General features: G+C 44.8%; 1 protein-coding gene across 5 annotated transcripts in view; it reads left to right on the forward strand.

Moving 5' to 3' along the window:
- Positions 1–2,571: 2,571 nt before the first annotated feature.
- The window catches only part of RTEL1 (regulator of telomere elongation helicase 1), a 97,169-nt gene continuing 77,086 nt past the window's right edge, over positions 2,572–22,654 (forward strand). For 4 of the 5 annotated variants that reach the window (XM_083146680.1, XM_083146678.1, XM_083146681.1 and 1 more), the window contains exons 1-11: positions 2,572–2,903; positions 3,921–4,119; positions 4,958–5,051; positions 6,850–6,931; positions 8,420–8,480; positions 8,713–8,788; positions 8,878–8,962; positions 16,959–17,024; positions 17,101–17,254; positions 17,430–17,468; positions 20,082–20,160. In XM_083146680.1, the coding sequence (XP_083002806.1) occupies positions 2,802–2,903; positions 3,921–4,119; positions 4,958–5,051; positions 6,850–6,931; positions 8,420–8,480; positions 8,713–8,788; positions 8,878–8,962; positions 16,959–17,024; positions 17,101–17,254; positions 17,430–17,468; positions 20,082–20,160 (1,037 nt within the window). In that variant the 5' untranslated portion in view covers positions 2,572–2,801. The remainder of the gene's footprint in view (positions 2,904–3,920; positions 4,120–4,957; positions 5,052–6,849; positions 6,932–8,419; positions 8,481–8,712; positions 8,789–8,877; positions 8,963–16,958; positions 17,025–17,100; positions 17,255–17,429; positions 17,469–20,081; positions 20,161–22,654) is intronic. The other variant, XM_083146679.1, reaches the window with a different exon arrangement.

The following is a 22,654-nucleotide window of genomic DNA, read 5'->3' on the forward strand; positions in this document are numbered from 1 at the left end:
TTACATTGTATTCAAATTAAACTTAATGTCATTAAAATGTACTTCATTTGTAATTACTGATTCAATTATTGGTATTCATATTTCGTCAACTGAACTGTCTGATGAGAGAGTCATGTCATAACATGGGGATAGTTTCTACCTAAAGAACTTACCACTGCATGAAGGTCAAAAGAATTCTAACCAACAACGCTGGCCTTGGACATTTTCCTAAATCCAGAGTGTGACTGTAGGATTAGCTCTTCTGCAATAAAAGGGGATGTGTGCAATACACTGACTTGGGGCCCCTGAAACCGCTGGGCCCCATAGCAGCTACATCCCCTACACCAGGGGTTCCCAATCTTTTTTGAATCACGGCACCCTTGAGTATCAGAATTTTTTCACGGCACCCCTAGGCCATAAAAAATCTAATTAGATAGGGTTTATATGCAATTCTTAGGGTCAGTTATGTGGTAAAGGGCATGATTTGCTTCTGTTTGTACACATTTTATGACTGGCAGCCACCAGCATTGGTTTTGCGCATAAATAATTAACCATTAATAATTTGAGTTGGTCCTGGACCACCAACTCCGGGCACCCCTGCAAGTGTCCCAAGGCACCCCAGGGAGCCACGGCACACAGTTTGGGAACCACTGCCCTACACCCTCTATAGTTATGCCACTGTCCCAAATACTGGAAAATGGACAAAAACTATTGTTCGGATACATTTTGTTGAATGAAATAGATGCAATTGACCATTTTCTATTTTCCAGCATTTTGGAACAAATATTCAGTTCTCCCTTACGCCGATCAGGGCAGCCTAGAGGAATGCCGAGCCGCGGTAAAATTTTTGGGGTGTGACCTAAGTGTGGGAGGTGTGGCCACCTCCTGTGCTTAGGCCACGCCCCCAAAATATTTAGAGGGGGTAAAGGAAAACTCTAAACTCAGCAGCAGCACACACCTACAGCATGTGCTGTGCTGACAGCAGGCTCAGCATGAGTTCTCACGCTGTCTGTGAGACACACATGCTGAGCCTGCTGTCAGCAGCACAGCACATGCTGTATGTGTGCTGATGCTGGGAGGGATGGAGGGGGAAGGGGGGTCAGACCAGACGCCGATACCATATGTTCCGACTGTTCCAATTGTCCTGTCCTGCTGTTCCACCCACAGGTCGCAGTGTCCCACAGGTGAGTGGGTTAGAAGAGCAGGTTATCACTATACTTCCAAACTTTGAAACATTCAGCATTGAGACTCTTGTGTGGCTAGAGCAGTGGTTCCCAAGTACCCCCAACAGTGCACGTCTTCCAGGTCACCCGGCAGGTTCACTCATTATTTAGATAAATTTTAAAAGATCCACAGGTGGAGCTAATTATGTCACTTGTGATTCTGTGTGGAGACCTGGAAAACGAGCACTGTTGGGGGTACTTGAGGGCCAGGGTTGGGAAACACTGGGCTAGAGGGCACACTCCAGGAAAAGGGGTGTAACCTTGCACTTGTTTTTATGCACTCTGTGGGCATTGCCAACACTCTGCATAGCAGCTGGTGATCACTGAATAGAAGCCAGGCGCATATCAACTACTAAAGCAGGGAAGGAAGTTGGGGGCTGCTAAGGGATTGCTGGGCGCACCTCCAAAGTGATGAAAACTGAGGGCCATGGCGCTAGGTCATGCTCCACCTGAGGCCACGCTCATGCCTCCATCCCCATTTTGTGCTGCAGGGTAGGGATGGCCACTGATACATCCACACAGATGATTGCCTTTGATGGCTTTAAAAGCAAAACCATTGATGGCTATAAAACATTCTACCACCTACCATCTATGGTTCCTGATATCGCTTAGCCCTACATGTGCATAAAAACGAGGTGGGTCACTGTGGGAGACCACCCCGCCAGGAGGCATCCATTTAGTTAAAGGTTCTTCTGCGCATACGTGCACCTCCAGCCAGGGCATGCTGCCCGCAACAATGCAGCTAGATACAGCGCCGCTGTGCATGTGCCCCGGCTGATACCATTGAATACTGTCTATCGATGGCATAAAACTATTCAAACCTAGCCTAGCGATGCCCAAAACATCGAACACTAGGTCCCAGCCATCTATGTTTTGGGAACATCGATAGTCGTTGGCGATCCCTGCAATTGTGAGCAAAGTTGGGAGATATACATTTCCAGATTATTGTTCCCACCAGACACATAGGACAGATATTTTACCTAGCTTTAAGGGCAAAGTACTAACCCAGTGGTCCCAATATTTTGGACACCCATATAATACAGCCAGGGAAGTGATGAATAAGGAACCCTGAAGTTTAAACCTGCTGAAAACAGCACATGCCTGTATGCAGCAGCAGTAGTTTAGACCAGCTATGGGCATGCAGCAACAGTAGAGACCAGCTATGTGTGCATACATCCTGAGTTATGTATCCTCAAACCTGCCTCCCTCTGCAGCAGCAGTACCAGATAATGCACTGTGACACTTTGACAGTCTCGGTCTCCCAGTCTGACTCTAAGCCGTAATTGCTGCTAGAGTACAGATACTACTACTACAGACACGCTGTAGTACAAGCGCCATCTTTCCGGAGTCTACACACAGCGGCCACTAGAGCTGCTTCCCGCGCACATTACTGCAGCAGTCACATAACAAATGTTCAAACACCTCCCAGTCTGTAACAGTAAAAGCGAGACGGTGACAGGAAGGACACGGCGAGTGAGACCCGGTGGCATGTCAACCGGCCGGGCGACGTGACGTCATGGCGTCGTAGCGCGATTTGTGAATCTGAGAGCTGGAGGTTGGGGGAATAGTGCTGCTGCTGGTTTGTGGTTCCTGCTGGACATGCCTCAGATCCAGGTCTCCGGTGTTACTGTGGACTTCCCGTTTACTCCGTACAAATGCCAGGAGGATTACATGGCCAGGGTGCTGGAGTGTCTGCAGAAGGTATGTTCTTAGTGGGCTCCACAATCTCCCTGAAGAAGTTTACAGAGGAGTCAGAGGGACTTGCTGCAGGCTGCGGCAGAGGACATATGTGGGGAGTCAGGCTGAAGGCACCAAACTAAAGGTGGCTGGGTACTGGGCAAAAGGTGGAGAGGGTGGATGTGGTTTGAGTCAGACAGTTGGCAGCTTTGGGGTTACTTCCCTATGGCAGGGGAGGCCAACCGGTCAGAGGTAAAGAGCCGAAAAATATCGGTAGTCAAGCTAAAGAGCCGGCATCATACGCACATACGCACGCCAAAAAAAGGGGCATGGTCGATTTCAGGCCTGGGCAACACCGGCCCTCCAGATGTTGATGAACTACACATCCCAGGATGCTTCGCATTAGTTTTGCTATGTGGCCATGCTGAAACTGATGCAAGGCATGCTGGGATGTGTAGTTAATCAACATCTGGAGGGCTGGTGTTGCCCAGCCCTGGTTTATTTTGACCCCTTGGGTGGGTGTGATACAAATATGTCTCCAATAGTGCACTGCCATATATACATATGCCCCCAATAGTGCCAGATACACCTATGCGCCCACAGTGCCAAAAAGCTGGTATGCCCCCACAGTGCAAAATTCCCAGCAGCAGCACTCACCATTGTTGCTGCTGCCACCAGGTGGGGAGAGCACAGTATGGCATCCCCCTGCAGACCTGTCATGTCACCGAAGGGAGGAGAGCACAGGACACCGCGCGTCTCCTTCCGCCATCACTTCCCTGTGACTGGGCCGTCCACTAATCAAAGCTTGCGGGCCGGCTCGAAATTGGCTGCCTAATACTGACCCAGTAGTTCAGACATTTTGCATGCTGATCAACCTGGCTAGCATGCTAATTACCACCAATGCTATATAGTAGCTCAACTAAATGTGAAGTGCTGGCATGAATCAATAGGGGTGGCACAGAGAGGTGTGGTATATTTATCATGTCCCTGTGCATAACGTGAGAATGTTGACATGGCTTAAATGTGTAATGTTACTTTCAGGGGGTGAATGGGGTTCTGGAGAGCCCCACTGGCACTGGGAAAACACTGTGCTTACTCTGTGCCACTTTAGCCTGGCGACAACATTTTAAAGATGGGATCACAGCACGGAAGATTGACGAACGCATGAATGGGGAACAGCTGTTTCCAGGCCGTCCCGCTGCAAGCTGGGGAAGTGAAGAGACAAGTGGACAGGGCTCAGGTAGGACTTCTATATCTATTGTGTGTGTGACAGCCAGATGCTCACAACTTTGAGCTGTGTTTATGTGATCTATGAGCATCTATCAAAGATTGATGCAGTGTCTGCTTTAAACCGGCCATACATCAGCGATGGATTGGGGCAATTTGACAATTTTGTGATTATTGCCCTAAAGTAGTTTTCGTTCATGCCGAGAATGTGATTTTAGCACTGATCTCTTATGGCTGTAGTGGGTTATTCAGACCTGATCGCACGTCTGCGAATTCGCGGGCTGGGCGATAATCAGATTAAGGTTATGGCTCGTAGTACGCATGCGTGAGACCATCCTGCTGCACTTTGTATTGTATCGTTCCCCTCACGTAAATTGATTGACAGAAAGCCGGCATTTGTGGATGGTAACCGGCCGTTTTCTGGGAGTATCAGGAAAACGCAGGCGTGCCTAGGCAATTTGAAGGAAAGTCGTGTGACGGCAGCTCCAGCTCTGTTCAGCCTGCTTCTATCGCAGCCGCCGAGTAAGTCCTGGGCTACGCACAGATGGCACATACTGGAGAAATCATTAGATGGTGAGCGGGTTGTGTATGGATTTGTTGCTAATCGCAGGGATAGGATATCTTTGCAAGCCTCGCACAGCAATTTGCTGGGTGGTGATTACCTGCTCGTAGGGCTCTGCAAGTTAGTAGCCTAGTGATCAGGTCTTAAGCGGACCCATGACAAATTCCTCCCCCTCAGTCTCTCACTACCAGGCTATTTGAATGTACGTTTTAGAGACCTCACTTGGCAATATGGGACATAAGTGTTACAGGTATCGTCTACTGAAAGAAATCCTTTATCTTTGTTACAGCATACTACAGTGACATTCCCAAGATTATTTATGCATCAAGGACACACTCCCAGCTGACCCAAGTTATAAGTGAGCTGAAGCACACCTCATACAGGTAATGTTGCTGCAATTAGATCACTTTGTGTAAGTAATGCCATATGGGATCTGTTACTATGAATGGTGAGAGTGTCCTTTTGCTCATCCATGTAATGCCTGGTCTCTAAAGCTGAGTACCCAATAATTCAATAGAACAGGCACTATATGTGTAGTGCATTTGTGGGTGTGCACATTTTATATATCTGTCCAATGTTCAGACATATCAGGTCAGCCCTACATCACAGCCAATGCAGCCATATCAGCAAGTCTGGCTGTGTGCACAGGGTAGTGTTTATTCTAGCACCCTGCAGCTTTCAAAACCTGTGCTGTTCCTCTTTTTCCTGTCTAGGGTGTTTCTTTCTGCTGTGGTGCTTCTACCAAATTCTGATTTGTATCTCTGTGCTGAAATACATACCAAACTGTGCTAGAAGCACCACTGCAGAGAGCAACAACGCAGGCCAGACCCATAGTCAGAAGGTAAGTGTGTATTCTTACCAAAGCGGTTTTTGGCAGATCTACTTGCATGGTTTGTAACAGCAATAGTTTCCTCCTATATCGTTGTCTGTCTGATTCATTATGCCCATGCTTTTGGGTGTAGGATTTCTTCACTTGGAATGCTCCTTGTTTTATAATAGATTTTTAATCACATTCAGAAACGTAATATTGTTTATATAGTTAATATAGTTTATGTGTTAATTGTTTCCCTCTGCAACAACTTCACTGTGGAATATTGCCAACACATAGTACGCATTCATCATTATGTGTACTAGTGTTCATTCTAGCACCCGCTATCTCTGAAAACCCATGCAGTTCCTGTTCTATGCCTGGGGTGTCGCTGTCTGCTGTGGTGTTTCAAGCACAGGTCTGGTGTGCATATCAGTGCTGATACAGACCACACTAGAAGCAATACAGCAAACAGCGACACCACAGGTAGGGAAGAGGAACTGCATGGGTTTTCAAAGATAGCGGGTGCTAGAATGCATACTATGTACTATAAGGGCATTAATATATAATATAGTAAATAGAAACTGATGCGCGTTTCAGCTTAGGGCTCCTTTGTATCAAGGCATTTTCAAAATCTGCTAGTGACCCCAACCCCCACACTAACCTGTCTCCCCACAACCAATTGTTTCGGATTTTTCCATATGGTTTCTGTCCAGCTTAGCATTAATGACCTATGTTGATGGACCAGGGAAAGTAGATCTTTCTACTTTTTTTTTTATTATGGCGTAAGACAGGGGTGGCCAAACCTGTCCTCAAGATCTACCAACGGTGCATGTTTTCCAGGCAACCTGTGGATCTATTGTAGGAATGAATGCAGAATGTTTTAAAATGTGACAGTTAGTAATGACTACAGCTGTGCACCAGCTAGGTAACCTGGAAAACGTGGACCATTGGTAGATCTCGAGGACCGATTTGGCCACCCCTGCTGTAAGATACTATATTACCCCTTCCACTACTAATACAAATGTAGCACATTAGAAGGTTGGCTTCCTCCCAATCCTAGTTACTAATTAGTAACTCTAGCGCATATACATATTGCCCAATTCACCTACTATAATATAATATGTACTTTCCCAGACTATAATGATTGGTCTTAAGAATGTGTATTATTCTGATGTGCATACTTCGATATTTTATTTTAAAACTGCTTCCTATAAATCCACTCTGGTTCTTAACTTTTAGAGTGACAAACACCTATGTAATATCTGTTTTGTAAGATTTTAACAGGACCATAGCCTTACTAAATACAAATTGCATTGTGCTGGGGCTCTCTGTGCTCTGTGTGTAATCCTCTACCTATCTTCTCACTACAGACCCAAAGTCAGTGTCCTGGGCTCCCGAGAACAGCTGTGCATACACCCTGAGGTCAAGAAGCAAGAGAGTAACCATGTCAAGGTACTTAGGATACAGTGTGTGTGATGCCTTCTCTTGGTTCACTATTTGATTTCTAAGTGTACTTGGAAAATTAGAAATAAAAGCTAGTGTTAGCGGGGCGCTGCGCCCTGCCCGATTTTTAAAATGCACCCTGCCCCGCTAGCAGCGCCCCGCTAAAACAGCCTGGTGCCTGCCCCCTTTAGTGACATCGCGGCCCGGGCACACCCTTTTGTGATGTCGGCGGCCCGGGACCTCACACAACTGTGAAATATTGTAGCAAACCCCCAAGTTTGGTCATTGATTTCATCAAAGAAATAACAAAATCAGAGAAACAATCACTTTAATAAATGTGAACATTTTATCGTTCAAATGTGAGAGACAACGAAAGTGGTTACAAATAAACATTGCAATCGGGAGGATACCTGTAGTGCTGTATTATATATGGAGGGGGGGCGTGCATTAAAGGAGGTGGTGGGGATGTTCAGTTAGCAGGATATCTGGAAGGTGTCAGATGACCAAATTCTGGCCAATAATGTTACTCAACCAGATTATAGGTCAAGGAGACTTAATTATGCCAAGAGGTCCACACTTTGTAGAAGTAGAGAAGTTAAGAAGTTAAGTTAGAGCAGGGGTAGCCAACTCCAGTCCTTGAGAGCTACCAACAGTTAACGGTTTCCAGGTCTCCTCACAGAATCACAAGGGAAGTAATTAGCTCCACCTGTGGATCATTTATAATGTGTCAGTCAGTAATGAGTGCACCTGTGCCCCAGCTAGGTGATCTCGAAATTGTGAACTTTTGGTAGTTCTCGAGGACTGGAGTTGGCTACCCCTGACCACAGTCCATTTTGTGTGGTGTATTCAGTGCGGCTGGCGACGGGGTTAAACAGCGGGTATCGCCAAAAACAAGTAAAAAAAACAAGCCATTCACCCTATTCAACGCACCTTGGTAATGCTCGCTGTCAGAGGAACCCACTGCATTTAGCCACGAGCCTCGCTGTTTTAGCGGTCGGATAAGCCATCTCACTCTAAAAACCTAGCGAGGGGGAAACAGCATGTATGGGGCGGTCAGTTGAATGCTGACCCTGCGAGCTGTGACAGCGAGCAGGCAGCACTGCTCTGTCACAGATCGCAGAAAGCATTGCATACACCCCTAAATGTGTATTTGTACCATATTCTAGTGCAGATTAAAGGCAATGGTGTGGGTAGGAGGATTCTTTTGAGAGGAAGCAGTTTGGTATAGAGCCGTGCTCATAATATGGCAGATTTCTTCTTCTTTCCAGAATGTCACTGGCTTTAAAATAAATATTTGGGAATAGAAACAAAACATAAGCGTTTCTGGAGTAATTTGATCACAATATACTGGAATAAGTTATTAAGGCTCTACTCTTTCAGAGTATTTAGTTACAAATAGGCCTTAAAGTAGAACAAAACTTAAATTTCCTGTCATCCTCTATCTTTTTGTTTTGTATGGGAAGTGCTAGTAGTAAGCATCTTATTCCACTCTTACAGGTTCATATGTGCCGCTCCAAAGTGTCCAGCCGCTCTTGTCACTTCTATAACAATGTGGAGGGTAAGTGCTTCATGAACTGTGGTCTAAGGTTGGCAATAGAGGATGCTGGGAAACAAACCACCCCACCTGGTTAGGATGGGATGGAATTGGATGCATAGAAGTTGCTCTAAAGATTGCGTTCGGAGCAACAGAATAACAAACATGTTAAGATAAAGTTGTACATTTATAGGCATTTATATGATGTGCGGAAACCTTACAAATTTCTACAGACTAATAATAATTTTTCCTAAAGAAAAGAGCACAGAGAAGGATCTAACCACTCAGATACTGGACATTGAGGATCTGGTGAAGAATGGCACAAAGCACAGGTACTACAATAGGTTCCTCCCCATGTGATGTTTCCGGATGTGTATTATATATCTGTCGGTTGTTTTATTATTTCTTCTCTACTGTGCAGAGCTTGTCCCTATTACCTGTCCCGGAATCTGAAACAACAAGCGGATATCATATTTATGCCTTATAATTATCTACTGGACCCAAAGGTACATAACGTAATTTGGGTATATTTAGGCTATATTGTATACCAGAATAAAAGTGTTTGTTTTCTGTATGCTGTCTCGTTTGAGGGAGTGATCTAGACTATGTCTGCAATGCTGGTATAGCAAAAGGCACGGTACTTGTTTCCTAGAACGGCGCCCATCGCGGGCATCGCATGTACATCGCATTCCATTGTAATGGCATGCGATGGCCGCGATTTTACATAGAAATGCATGGTAAAATGTAAATCGCGTCGGTCGCATCGCATGCGGCCAAAAAATCGCATGCGATGCGACTGACGCGATTACCGATTTTACATAGGGAACAATGTTAAATGGCCCACAGACCCCAAATACCCACCCTGAAGTGTGAAATGGCCCCCCCAATTGTTTTTTTTTTTTTTAATATTTTTTATTTGCATATCAAAAAAGGACATGATACACAATACAAATACATATACACATAAAAATCACATACCTACAATTCCCCACAGATACCAGACATACAATACAGATAAGACAATGAGCATATTCTTAGAATCCGGATGTCCGCAACAGCCCCCTCCTAACCTATAATATTGCCCATGCTCCTGGATACTCCGTTATTTCTATATGCTCAACAAACAACAATACAGGTCCTAATTCTTAATTCCTACTGGATATTCCCGGGAATATCTATCATTCTTCCCTCTTCTCTATACGGGCAACTCGCCCCCATACTACTACATCTCTCTACTATACCACACAGAAAATCTTTGGGAAGTGGTCAGATCCTACCCCACATTTTTCCTAAATTCAACTCCTTTTTTTTTTTTTTTATCTTTTAGTGACTAGTTTGTGTTTTCTGTGTAGATTATCCATTTGTGCCATATCTTTTCAAATTTCCATAAACTTTTCCTACTCTTATACACGTGTCTTTCATGCTTAAACGTATAATTAACTAGTGCTCTCCACTCATCACACCCTGGTCCTATTTTTGACAACCATTTCCTCGCTATCATGACCTTGGCCAAGGAACACATATTAATTATAAATAATTTAGTGTATTTATCAATACTTATACCATTAAACATATTCAGTAAACATCCTCCTGGCGTTAAAGCCTGTTGTGTAATTCCCAGATCAACCAGAGTCTCTTTCACTCCCGCCCAAAATTCCTGTATAACCCTACAATTCCATATTAAGTGAAAAAACGTGCCCGGTGCTATATTACATTTAGGGCACACGTCTTCCCTGAGGGCTCCAAATTTCTGAAGCCTCCCAGTGGAGAAGTATGACCTATGCAGAATAAATAATTGTATCTGCTGTGTTTTAATAGAGTTGGTTGCTTTTGAGAGTGATACAAGGGTGGAGTCCCATACCTCCTGATCTATTTCTCCCAGATCTCCTTCCCATTTCATTTTTAGGCTCATCAGGCCATCCTCATGTTTCTTTTGTAATAAGATGTTATATATCCTGGATATTTTTCTTGACCTATCCCCACCTGCCAGAATTATTTTTACCGGTGATTCCCCAAATTCTAGAGAGCTTCCCCCAGTCTGGGTCTGGAGAACTTTCTTCAACTGTAAGTATCTGAAAATATGTGCATAGGACAAGGAGAACTCCCCTTTCAGCTGTTCAAATTGTTTAATTTCATTCTTCTCATACACCTGGCTAAGGGATCTGATACCTATTCTTCCCCAGAACTTTAATATTTGTGATGACTCCTCTCCTACCAAATTAGTCTCTTTAATTAAGGGATAGTCTACATCTATTTCTCTAAAACTATACAGTTTATTCACATCTCTCCATACTTTAATTGCTTGGTTCACCATCGTAAAACTCTGATCTACCTTTCCCCCTACTACCAGTCTTTGAACTGGGGATAGTCCCCCACCACAATATCTGACCAGGTCTTTCAGCCCTTCACCTATCGTATTATCTGTAAACCAGTCAGCCAATGATCTTATTTGACAGGCGAGGTAATACAATTTAAGATCCGGCAAGGCCATTCCACCTTCCCCCTTTTTCCTTGTCAAATTTGAAAAATTAATTTTTGGAAGTAGGTTTTTCCAAATAAATGATCCCATCATGCTATTGACCTTCCTAAAGAAATCACTAGTTATATAATGGGGAGATTGCTGGAAAACAAAGAAACTTTGGAAGGATGATCATTTTAAGTAGGTTAACCCTACCCATATTAGTTAACGGAAGTTTACACCAGCGTTTTATCCTATCCCCCAAATCTTGTACCAGTGGGCGTAGATTTAGCTCCTCGAAGTCCTTAGGATCGGAAGTGATCCATATTCCCAAGTACCTGAAGGAGTTCACCACTTTAAGTGGTGATCTAATATCCACGCCCCCATGGCGCAAAGGCAAAATGCTGGACTTCCCCCAGTTTACCTGAAAACCTGAGAACTTCCCAAATTCTTCTATTAAATTCAGAGCCAATGGAACTCCCACGCTACCATCCTTCAAAAATAATAACACGTCATCCGCATATAAAGCCAAAACATCCCTGCCTCCCCCTCGTCTAAATCCTTCATTGGCCAGATGGCTCCGTAGTAAACAAGCCAAAGGCTCTATCACCAGGGCAAACAAACTGGGTGAAAGGGGGCACCCCTGTCTAGTGCCTCTACTTATTGTGAATGAGTTAGCTGTATAGTTATTTATTGATAGTCTGGCTTCTGGTCTTTGATATAACAATTGCACCCATTTAATAAAATTGGGTCCAATTCCAACTCTCTCCAGGACCCCCCATAGAAACGACCACTCCACCACATCAAACGCCTTAGTTGCGTCTAATGATACAATTACCGGACAGTGGTCGTCTGTATGTGGGGCCTGTAGATGGATAAAGACCTTTTTACGATTCGCAGATGTATCTTTCCCAGGCATAAAGCCGGACTGATCCTCATGTATAATTTGACTTATAAATTTGTTTAATCTTTTAGCCAAAATTTTAGCCAGTATTTTCGCTTCTACCGATATCAAAGATATCGGCCTATAGGATTCCATTGCCTCTGAATCTTTCCCCACCTTGAGAAGAACTATTATCTTAGTTTCAAGCATTGATCTTGGGAGATTATTCTCTAAAAAGCTTGAGTTTAAGATCTCCATAAAGATGGGTGCTATAATGTCTAGATATTTTTTATAGATCTCCCCCGGTAGCCCATCCAGGCCTGGGGATTTACCATTGGGGAGATCCAATATGGCCTCTTTTATTTCATTTAGGGTAATTGATGCTTCCAGCTCTTTTTTACCTAGTGCTGATATGGTTGGCATATCTATTGTTCTTAGGAAGGCCCCAATTTCTTCCTCTTTAACCTTCTGGTATCGAACCTCCAGAATCTATATATATACCAGAGGGGAATGATCAGACACCCCTCTTGCTTTAAACTCCACTCCCCCAACCTTCGACATTAGTTTCCTTGTAACCCAGATCATATCAATCCGTGAAAATGCCTGGAACTGAGGAGTATAGCAAGAGAATTGCTTAGCATATGGATTTCTCTCCCGCCAGGCATCTACCCATCCTAGATCATTTATAAATTTTTCAAGACCCATATTGCCCCTTTTCGCCACCTTCTTCCCACCATTCCATCTATCACAATCATTATTCAGGACATTATTAAAATCTCCCACACATAACACTGGCAAATCTGGGGATAGTGAAATAAATTCCAATGCCTCTTTCAACACATCAAAAGAAAAAGGGGGCGGGATATAGATCGACAAAAGATAAACGTGAGATGTTCCAATAACACATTCCAAAAAGATGTATTTCCCATCTGAATCGATTTTGATCCTTTTACAAATGAATGGCAGGGATTTCCTAAATAAAATTGAGACTCCTCTGGAGTTGGATGTAAAGGATGAGTGGTAGCTCGTCCCCACCCATATTTTATTTAGTGATTTCACCTTATTACCCACCAAGTGAGTCTCGGCAAGACATATAATGTCTGCTTTGGATTTTTTAATTTGGTTCAATACCAGAGTTCTCTTTATCTTATCATTAATTCCTCTTACATTCCAAAAAAGTAATCTAACCATCCCAGCCATTCATTTGATAGATATCAACGGATTCCATTAATACAAAAAGAAACAATAAGTAGTATATATTCTCTTAGAGGCGAGTTAACCCATTTCACTCTCCCTATAGCTATTCCCATTAAATTCGTAACCTCTATGTTAGGACCTGCAACACTCATAATACAAACACTTATACATATAACAACCCCCCCCCCTCCTCCCCCCACCCTGTATACCCCACACCCTCCGGTATACCTATCCCCACAGCCAAATGACCCCCTATCCCCTGGGAGACTTTAACTCACTAAGGCCACCAACGTGCGGCCTGCTCCCTGAACTTTAATTAACATATATTTATTCTGTTGCCATCTGGATATCCCCTGATGCCCACTTATCCACCCATTTAGCGGCTTCCATGGGTGACTGAAAGAGGAAAGTCTGGCCATCAAATATCACCCGCAATTTTGCTGGGTAGAGCATTGAGTATTTAACTCCTCGTTTTCGCAGCTGTTTTTTAATGTCCAGAAACTTTGCTCTACTCTTCTGAACTTCTATTGCGAGGTCGGGAAAGATAGAGATTCTCGCCCCTTCATGCTCTAATATTTCAAAGTTCCTTGCCAGCCGAAGGATGGCATCCCGGTCTTGGAAGTTTAGGAGTTTTATTATTAAGGTACGAGGCGGTGCCCCAGGGGGGGGACTTCTGAAAGGGACCCTGTGTGCTCTCTCAATAGCGAAAGATTTGGAGAATTTCTCCGTTCCAAACTTGGTCGCACACCAATGCTCCATAAATTTAATCGCATCTTGCCCCTCCACCCTTTCGGGGAACCCAGTAAACCTTAAGTTATTTCTCCTTAGTCTTCCTTCCATATCTGTCATTTTTGTCCTCATTTCCTTTACTTGTTCTACAACCAGGTCGAATTTTGCCACCAGGAGTACATTACTGTCCTCGATTTTTGAAATACGACTCTCTGCCTCGGTTATTCTTCCTTTAACCTCCTTAATCTCTTGCCTCGCCAGTGCTACATCTGCTTGTATTTCACTTATTTTCTCCATCAGGCGATCTTCGCTGCCCTTGATGGCTTCCATTATTTGCTGAAGGGAAATTTCTGGGGGCGGCTGGGGGGCACTGCTTTTAACTGGTGTGGTAACAGGGGTGCTAGTGGGGGTGTTGGTATTCTGGTTTCTGGCGTAACGCTGAAGTCGGGCTGCCGCTGCTGTTGCGTTTCCTGTTTTCCCCATTATGGCTTTTGGGGTAGGCAAGGGATATTTCAATTTACGCTGTACAGTTGTATATTTCTGATATGGCCAGATAATAGCACAAATTCGCGTCGCGCCCTCAGCGTCACACCGCCGTCCGCGCTTGCAAGACGTCACCTCGCCGGGATGCAGGGACAGGACAGGAACCCGTTGCTGCTGCCGGCGCTATACTCCCGACCTCCGTGTGCCTCGCACCCTCTCGTCCACCGGTCAACCTTCGCCTCTCGTGCGGGCCAGCAGGTATATAACGTCCTGTTGCCGGGCCGTCACTCTGACTCCTCTTGCCGCCACTTGTGCACCGTAGACGGCTGTAACACCAAACGCCAGCGCTCAGGGAGTTTTCAGGATGGAAGTTCAGGGAGCTGCTCACCACACACCTCTACTCCCGCGCTGCCGTGGCCACGCCTCTCTGCCCCCCCAATTGTTAACGCCACCCCAAGATCAACGTCAACCCGAAGCGTGGCGAGCGCAGCGGTACGCGTTCCACCGACCTTTTCATACCCCCACTATCCACGTCGGCGTGGAGTTGAGAATAGAAAGTGTTTCGAGCGCACCGAGCCCGAAGCGTGGCGAGCGCACACGGAATACGAGCCCGAAGCTTGGCGAGCGGATGCGAAATACATGTTAAGTAATCCGTGTCCCCTCGCCACGCTTCGGGCTCGGTGGCTCGCTGCGCTCGCCACACTTTCTATTCTCAACTCCACGCCGACGTGGATAGTGGGGGTATGAAAAGGTCGGAGGACGTGTACCGCCGCCGCTCGCCACACTTTGGGTTGACGTTGATCATGGGGTGGCGTTAACAATTGGGGGGGCCATTTCACACTTCAGGGTGGGTATTTGAAAGTGTGGCGAGCCGCCGAGCCCGAAGCGTGGCGAGCGCACGCTGAATACGAGCCCGAAGCGTGGTGAGCGGACGCGGAATACATGTTAAGTAATCCGTGTCCGCTCGCTGCGCTCGCCACGCTTCGGGAGCGTGTTCCGCGTCCCCGCGCGGGGCTCGCTACGCTCGCCATGCTTCTGGCTCGGTGGCTCGCTGCGCTCACCACACTTTCTATTCTCAACTCCATGCCGACGTGGATAGTGGGGGTATGAAAAGGTCGGAGGACGCGTACCGCCGCCCCTCGCGGGCTCGCTGTGCTCGCCACGCTTCGGGTTGACGTTGATCGTGGGGTTGTGTTAACAATTGGGGGGGGGGGGGCATTTCACACTTCAGGGTGGCTATTTGGGGTCTGTGGGCCATTTAACATTGTTTCCTATGTGAAATCGGGTCAATTGGGCCATTTAACATTGTTCCCTATGTGTAATCGCGTCGGTCGCATCGCATGCGATTTTTTTGGCCGCATGCGATGCGACCGACGCAATTTTTTTCCTTGCGATGCCTAAGATCAAAATCATGGGCGCCGTCCTAGGAAACAAGTACCAAGACACTGACAGGCTCCTCCGTTTAAAAAGTGTATTTCTTTCTATAATTCAAGCCTTTGTGATGTATCTGTCACCCTCTCATCAGCACCAAGGTGTTCAAAGCTGATGACAGTAGAAGTGACGTGAGATCACAAAACTTAGGAATCTTTTCCTCTCACTTAGCAGAATTTGATACTTAACTGAATCATTTGCAACCAGTGTCCTTTTGGTCAATAGACAAATGTTGATCGCAACAGTTATTACATATTAATACAGTATTAATACAATATAAAGGTATGGCCATCCTATCCTCCTGAGCTGTCCAGGACCTTCCCAGGTGGCAGTGTCGCATGCGACCGTGTTGCCCGCCGCCCGGAGGTGGTTCAACCTCCAAGTCTGATCTGATGCCCACGGGACAGCGAATCGGATGGCAAACGCATGCAATTTGGGCCGATTTTACCCGATAAAGGGCATAGGAGCCCAAAATGTTGACTATACCTTTGCAGTCATTGTTAATTATTTGAATAGCTTTCTGAGTGCTGTCCAGCCCATACAGTATGAGGTGAGAGAGATATATGAAGATATTTCTACACAAACATTTTGGGACAACTTTTGTGATACATTTTATATGCAAGTGCATATACAATATTTATATATTTGTTAGAGGATATTATTAATAAATGTTACATTTTAATATGTCAGACCATTCAAAGAATATTTAGCAAATTAAGAGTGCCCTGCAAAAGGTGTTTATTGTTTTTTCTGCCTGTGTAATAAAACTCCTTTTCAAACCGCCTTGGTTGAGCACCGGTGTATTCAGAACTGACACGTTTTAATTAAAAAAACCTGTGTATATTTTATTTCATTGTTCTGTGTCGAGACCTGGAAAACATGCACTGCTCCAGGGTCCGGATTTGAGAAGCACTTATACTGTCTAACGCAGTGGTTCTCAACCTTGGTCCTCAGGACCCCTTCCCCAACAGTGCACGTTTTCCAGGTCTCCACGCAGAATCTCAGGTGAAGTAATTAGCCTCACCTGTGGATCTTTTAAAATGGGTCTGTGAATAATGAGTGCACCTGTATAGGGTGACCTGGAAAACATGCACTGTTGGGGGTTCCTGAGTACCGAGGTTTATATGATTATATGATTTGAGACAGCTGCATTTCACATGAATGCGGCATGGAGTATATTTTTGGACTTCTTGCGATCTGACTTATGGCTTTATAGAAAGGGGGTGGACTCTGTGCTTTGACTGCTAAGAATGGGGTGGGCTTTCGGTTTTCATTGTTGTATTAGTGCTCATATTTGCAATAAATTCTATTTGTTTTCCAGAGTCGTAAAGCCCATAACATCGATCTGAAGGGCACTATAGTTATATTTGATGAAGCTCACAATGTGGTAAGTCCTATGTTTCCCCCATGTGCTGTCTGTATCTGTGTCATTACTCTGTCACGCCTCTGTCTCACCGTTCTAGGAGCGAATGTGCGAGGAGTCCGCTTCCTTTGACCTGACCCCTTATGACGTGGCTTCTGGGATTGATGCTTTAGACTTGGTGATAAAGGAGCACACCGAGAACCTGGAGCAGAAGCATATAAGTGCAGAGTTCAACATGGACTCCCCAAGCACCTGTGAGCTTTATCCACTTTTTCCTGACTTGCTTTCTGACTACAGCCATTTCTGATATAGTAAAATAACTTCCACTCTGCTAGTTTTTGTTTTGAAAAGTTGTCTCATTGGATGTACATTAATGCAAATTGAGATTATTTCCAAGTATTTTAACCACAAAAACATGTCTGTTTCTAGCTTTGAACATAGAGCTTGAAGACTTGGCCAAGATGAAGGGTGAGTGGTAATATTGCATTATATACAGCAGAGGGCAATTGTGCTTTTTCCAAACCTACTCTATTTATATTGACTCTCTAGTATGTATTTCCTAGAGCTGCCTGTAGATGGAGCTATGTTTCTGTATTTACATAATGCGACTAATAGTACAACATGTTGAAAATATCCCATAAAGGTCGGATCTCCCTTATCCGTGTATTCCAAAAACCTAAATATTCTGAAAACTGTGGTTTTAAAGAATATTTCATTGTTTTTTTTCCCCCTCCCCTTTTTTTCATACTTACCTCGTCCCCCGATGTCCACGACGGCCTCCGGGATCCTGTCCCAGGGGTGCATTGTGCCTCTGACATCACCGACGCACTCGCACAATGCACCCCTGGGACCGGAGATGCCGCTGAATAGAATCCTGAAGGCCACCGTAGACGTCGGGGGACCATCGAGGCACCACCAGGGGACCAGGTAAGGATGAAAAAAAAAATCCTTAATCCCCAAAAATCCCTTATTCAAAATGCTCCTGGTCACGAGCATTTTGGATAAGGGAGACCTGAGCTGTACTGCATGTAATAAGTACTGTATAAAACAGAAATAAATAAATTAAATTAGCAATATATACACATTGATTTAAGGATACATCTCTTCAAATCTCCCAGTTTTCAAGTCACCCAAATCTCGTTAATGTATCTTTCAGGTTTGTTATTTATTTTTTTCTTAATGAAGGTAAACTGATGCAATAGATTCATTCAATCTATCCCAAGCATAAATAAATATTAAAAACCTTCTGCTGAACCAGTGTTCATTTCATACCCTCATTTATGTTCTTGATTTGGTGTATATTTCCCATTATGTTTTACTACCGATCTTCTCACCGTAGCAATTTTGAATTCATTGCAATAGGCTTTGTTTAACAGAAGTCTTATAAGATAACTTTGTGAAAATGAATAGGTTTTTTTCAAATAAAACAGGATTGAATGAAAATGTACTTCACTGCCTACTGGTGACTTTATTTATATACTGTGTAGAGCGAAAACTATGGTCTACTTAGTCTGAGCTATTGCAAATGGGTCCGTATCAAAATTTTACCTAGTGTTGGCCTAACCCTAACCGCCCCCCTCTCCTAACCTTCTTAATGGCTGATCCCTAATCCAACACCCCCGCCACCACCACACACACAGCCTTTCTATCTCCGACCCCCTCCCAATCAACCTCGCCTTTCATACATTAGGGATGCTGACAGTCGGGATTCACGTTCCAATGCCGGTCTTCTCACCAGTGTTGTGATTCCTGCATCAGCATTCCGACTACTGGCATCCTGAACTTCGGGATGCTAAATGCATATCACTTTGCAGTACTAGTGATAATTTAGCCAACAAATGTCTTTTTGTTTGCTGTGGTTCCCCCAAGTTAATAGGAACTTGGCACCGGGCAGGCTGCTTTAGCAAGGTGCCGCTATTAGGACAGGGAACATTTACCACTTTAAAATATAGCAGGGCCTGGTGGCCTGCTAAAGCAGCTTATTGTGAAGACTACATTCTGCTATGGAGCTGATGTAGAGCATCTTGATAAACAGTTTGCCAAAAATGTAAAAAAAAAATTCTTTCCTCTAAAATCCATTGGCAAACAGCTGGGTTAAAGCTGGCCATACATCTACAGATTGATTGTCAAATCTGGCTGGTTGAAACAAAAACCTGGTAGTATCTGAATGACAGTTTGGCATTTCAAAGTCAATGGTCACGGCTATAGGGGGAAATCAAGTGTTTTGCATGCAGGAGACCACAAAACACTAGGCCACACAGTGGTAATGGCGGCGGGAGCAGCGGCAGGGGAGCTCCGGTGTACATCGCTGGAGTGCGGAGGTCAGGGGGGGAGCGACAGGAAGGGGGGCAGGGCAACCGGAGGGTGGCGCTTGAGGTGGTGCACCACTGTGCTCACCTTCCTAATGGTGGTATGCCTGAAAATTTTCTGGGACAGCCCACTGCCTCAGCACGGCTGAGCCCCGAAGATTTCCAGGCATTCGTGGTTAAATTCAAATAAAAAATGTTGTGTAAAAAAAAAAAAAAAAGCTTATTTCCTATTTAAGTAAACATTACAGGTCATTATGATGAATAAAAAAGTTTCCTTGGTAATCACACCAATTTTGACAAAATCACTTGACACTCAAAGGGTTAAATTATGTCATGCTCTGCTGAGTCAATATTCCAGACTATCTTTCCCAACTCCAGGGGATCACCATTTCCCAGAAATTCACATGAAGGCAGACCGCAGTGTAACTCTCGTACAAAAAAGAAATGTATTTTTGCTGCTCTGCTGAAACTCTGACACTGGTGTTATAAGGTGGCAGAGTCGCTAGAGAATGTTTATAGAAAATTTTACAGTGCACTGTACAATGCCCCATTGTCTGATGCATATTATGCTCTTCTGAAATGAAAAGCCCCAATGTATGTGTTGGCTTCTTACCTTTTGAAGAAAGGCACATTGCAAGTCAGATCTGCCCCTGCAAGTGATTTGTAACAAAGGCAGTTAGTGTCCATTTCCCCTTGGTTGCACCCCTATAGGTCGTTTTAATAGTACTATCCAAACTGTGATAATGTAGCATTGTGTTATCCTTTTTATTAGGAGCTCTGCTTCATCTGGAGCGGTCCATCGATGCCATTGTTCTTCCTGCAAGTGGCACTGGCATCACTAAAGAGGGAAGGTAGGTGACCCTGTAAGGTGTTCATGCATCTATATTATATTATCTATCGATCTAACATCCATACAGGTGCAGCACTCGTCTACAAAGGGAAAAGGCTACTAATGCTGGGTACACACCAGGACGACAAGGGTCCCATCAATCTAAATCCAATTCTGACCGATTGGATGTAGATTGTTTGGTGATTGGGCCCTTTTCTGTCCTGCTGTGGGCCGATACCGATCCGATGCGTGGTCCCGCTGGTCGGTCGTTATTCAGATCCTACCTGCAGCAGGTAGGATCTGGAAACGTCCATACTCCCGGGTGCGGGTCGCCATCGGATCGGACCCGTTAACGGTGCACATCGTCAGCGGGTCGTGCCTACCGCGTCATCGTGAGCGGTTCGAAAAAAACACTGACGACCCGCTCACATCGTGCATCGTGAGCGGTTCATCCTGGTGTGTACCCCACATAAGATTCCAGTTTGATAAGCAATGTTTCGATGCTATTTAATAAAGCATTTTCTTCAGGCATATACAGACAAACAAACTCTCACCTTATAACCCCACCAAGTGATTAAGATCATGCAGGGCAGCCAGTAAATGCTTCCCTTCCGGGTCGTGGCTGCATCGGGTGATGTTATCGTGCACGATGCTGCTTGACGACGCCACTCTGCATAGAGTCATGGCGATGACTTGTTACCATGACACCATGTGTAAACAAACTGATGTTAAAGATAGCAATGTAGACAATATAGAGGCTTTAAAGGGTAAAACACAAAATAGCTCAGCAGTATCAGTGAACTACATATTGCATGTCAGGAAACGCTGGGTGTGGCATAAAGAGAGAATTATTTAGGTACTAGTTTCCTAGCACGATTTTCAGTAGTATGGCATCTTATGCATTGTATTGCATCGCATGCCATATAGCTGCATGCGATTTAAGCACCCTATACAATTTTTTTAATTGTATAAGCACCCTAATGGGTGCTTACAATGTTAAATGCACCCCCACTATCAACGCCAACCTGAAGCATGGCGAGTGCGGCAAGCCTGCAAGGGGCGGCGGTACGCGTCCTCCGACCTTTTCATACCCCCACTATCCACGTCAGCGTGGAGTTGATTCTATATAGTGTGTTGCGAGCGCAGCGAGTCACTGAGCCCGAAGCGTGGCGCGCGGAAGGCGTATTACTTTACATGTATTCCACGTCCCCTCGCTGCGCTCGCCACTCTTCGGGCTCGGTGGCTCACTGCGCTCGCCACACTATCTACAATCAAATCCATGCCGACGTGGATAGTGGGGGTATGAAAAGGTCAGAGGACGCGTACCATGAATTTTTTTCATGGCTCCCCTAAGCCTAAAGTTTCTTATTGAGAAATATAGAATAAAATATTAAATCAAGTGAATTTGTGACTTCTATCTCATCCTTAGGTTCAGTTATGTGGTGAGGGACAGGATTCACTCTATTTGTCCACATATTTTATGATGGAAAATCATAAGTACTAGTTTTGCCTATTATATTCACCAATTTGAATTGTAATTACTCCTGGACCACTGACCCGAGGCACCCCTGCAATTGCCTCAGGGTGCCACAGCACACTGGACCTTATTCTGGTTCACTCTGAGGCAAATTCCTCCCAAATGAACAAAACCATGTGCACTGCTGGGGGGGCTGATGTAACGTGCATAGAGAATTAGTTTGGAAACCACAGGTCTAGGTGCTTTGCTGTCACCATAAATGAAACAAAAAATAACAAACCGCCTCCTCATTGTACTGGCTGCAAGTCTGCGCCACAAAGTCCCAGTCTTTCCTGCTTCTTGCCGACATGTCCCCAGGCTCCAGTCTGACTTGGCTTGCTACCACAGCTTCGCAATACAGTCTAAAAGTTTTAGGGTTCTCCCTGCCTTCAGCAAGTAATAACACCAGCTGTGTAACTCCCATTGGCCTTCAGGCACACTTTACAGTTTCATTTGGATTGTCTCCACAGGCAGCAACCTTTTTAATTGAAAATGAAATTCCCGGATGAAGCAGTTCCACCCGGGAATTTCATGACATACACGGGTCATTTTTCTGTGTGAAAGGGTCATTCCGGATTAAACTCTTGGTCTCCGACACTGCAAATGACCAGGGTCGGAGATCCAGAGTTTAAGATCTGTGATGACCCTTTGACACAGGCGAAAAACACATGTAATAGAGCAAATCTCCGGGTCTATATTTTAGACCTGGAGATTTGCTCTCCTGTGTGAAGGGGGGTCTGACAACGAGTGACTGAATAACCCAGCGGTTCAAAAGTTGGGTAATTGCCGGGTTATTCGGCTTCCGCTGTGTAAAAGCGGTAGTAGAGAGAGCAAAAACAGATGTCACTCTGGATCACTTGCAATAAACAAGGTGTATTGGGGTTTTTATGTTGTTGTTTTTTTAGTCAGCAGTGTTTCAGGCACAAATGGCATCTCCTTCTTTCTCACATATACAGTGTGTATGTATGTATGTATGTGTATGTGTGTGTGTGTGTGTATA

The sequence above is a fragment of the Crinia signifera genome, chromosome 6 (genome assembly GCF_055691185.1).
Source record: "Crinia signifera chromosome 6, ASM5569118v1, whole genome shotgun sequence".
NCBI lineage: Eukaryota > Metazoa > Chordata > Amphibia > Anura > Myobatrachidae > Crinia > Crinia signifera.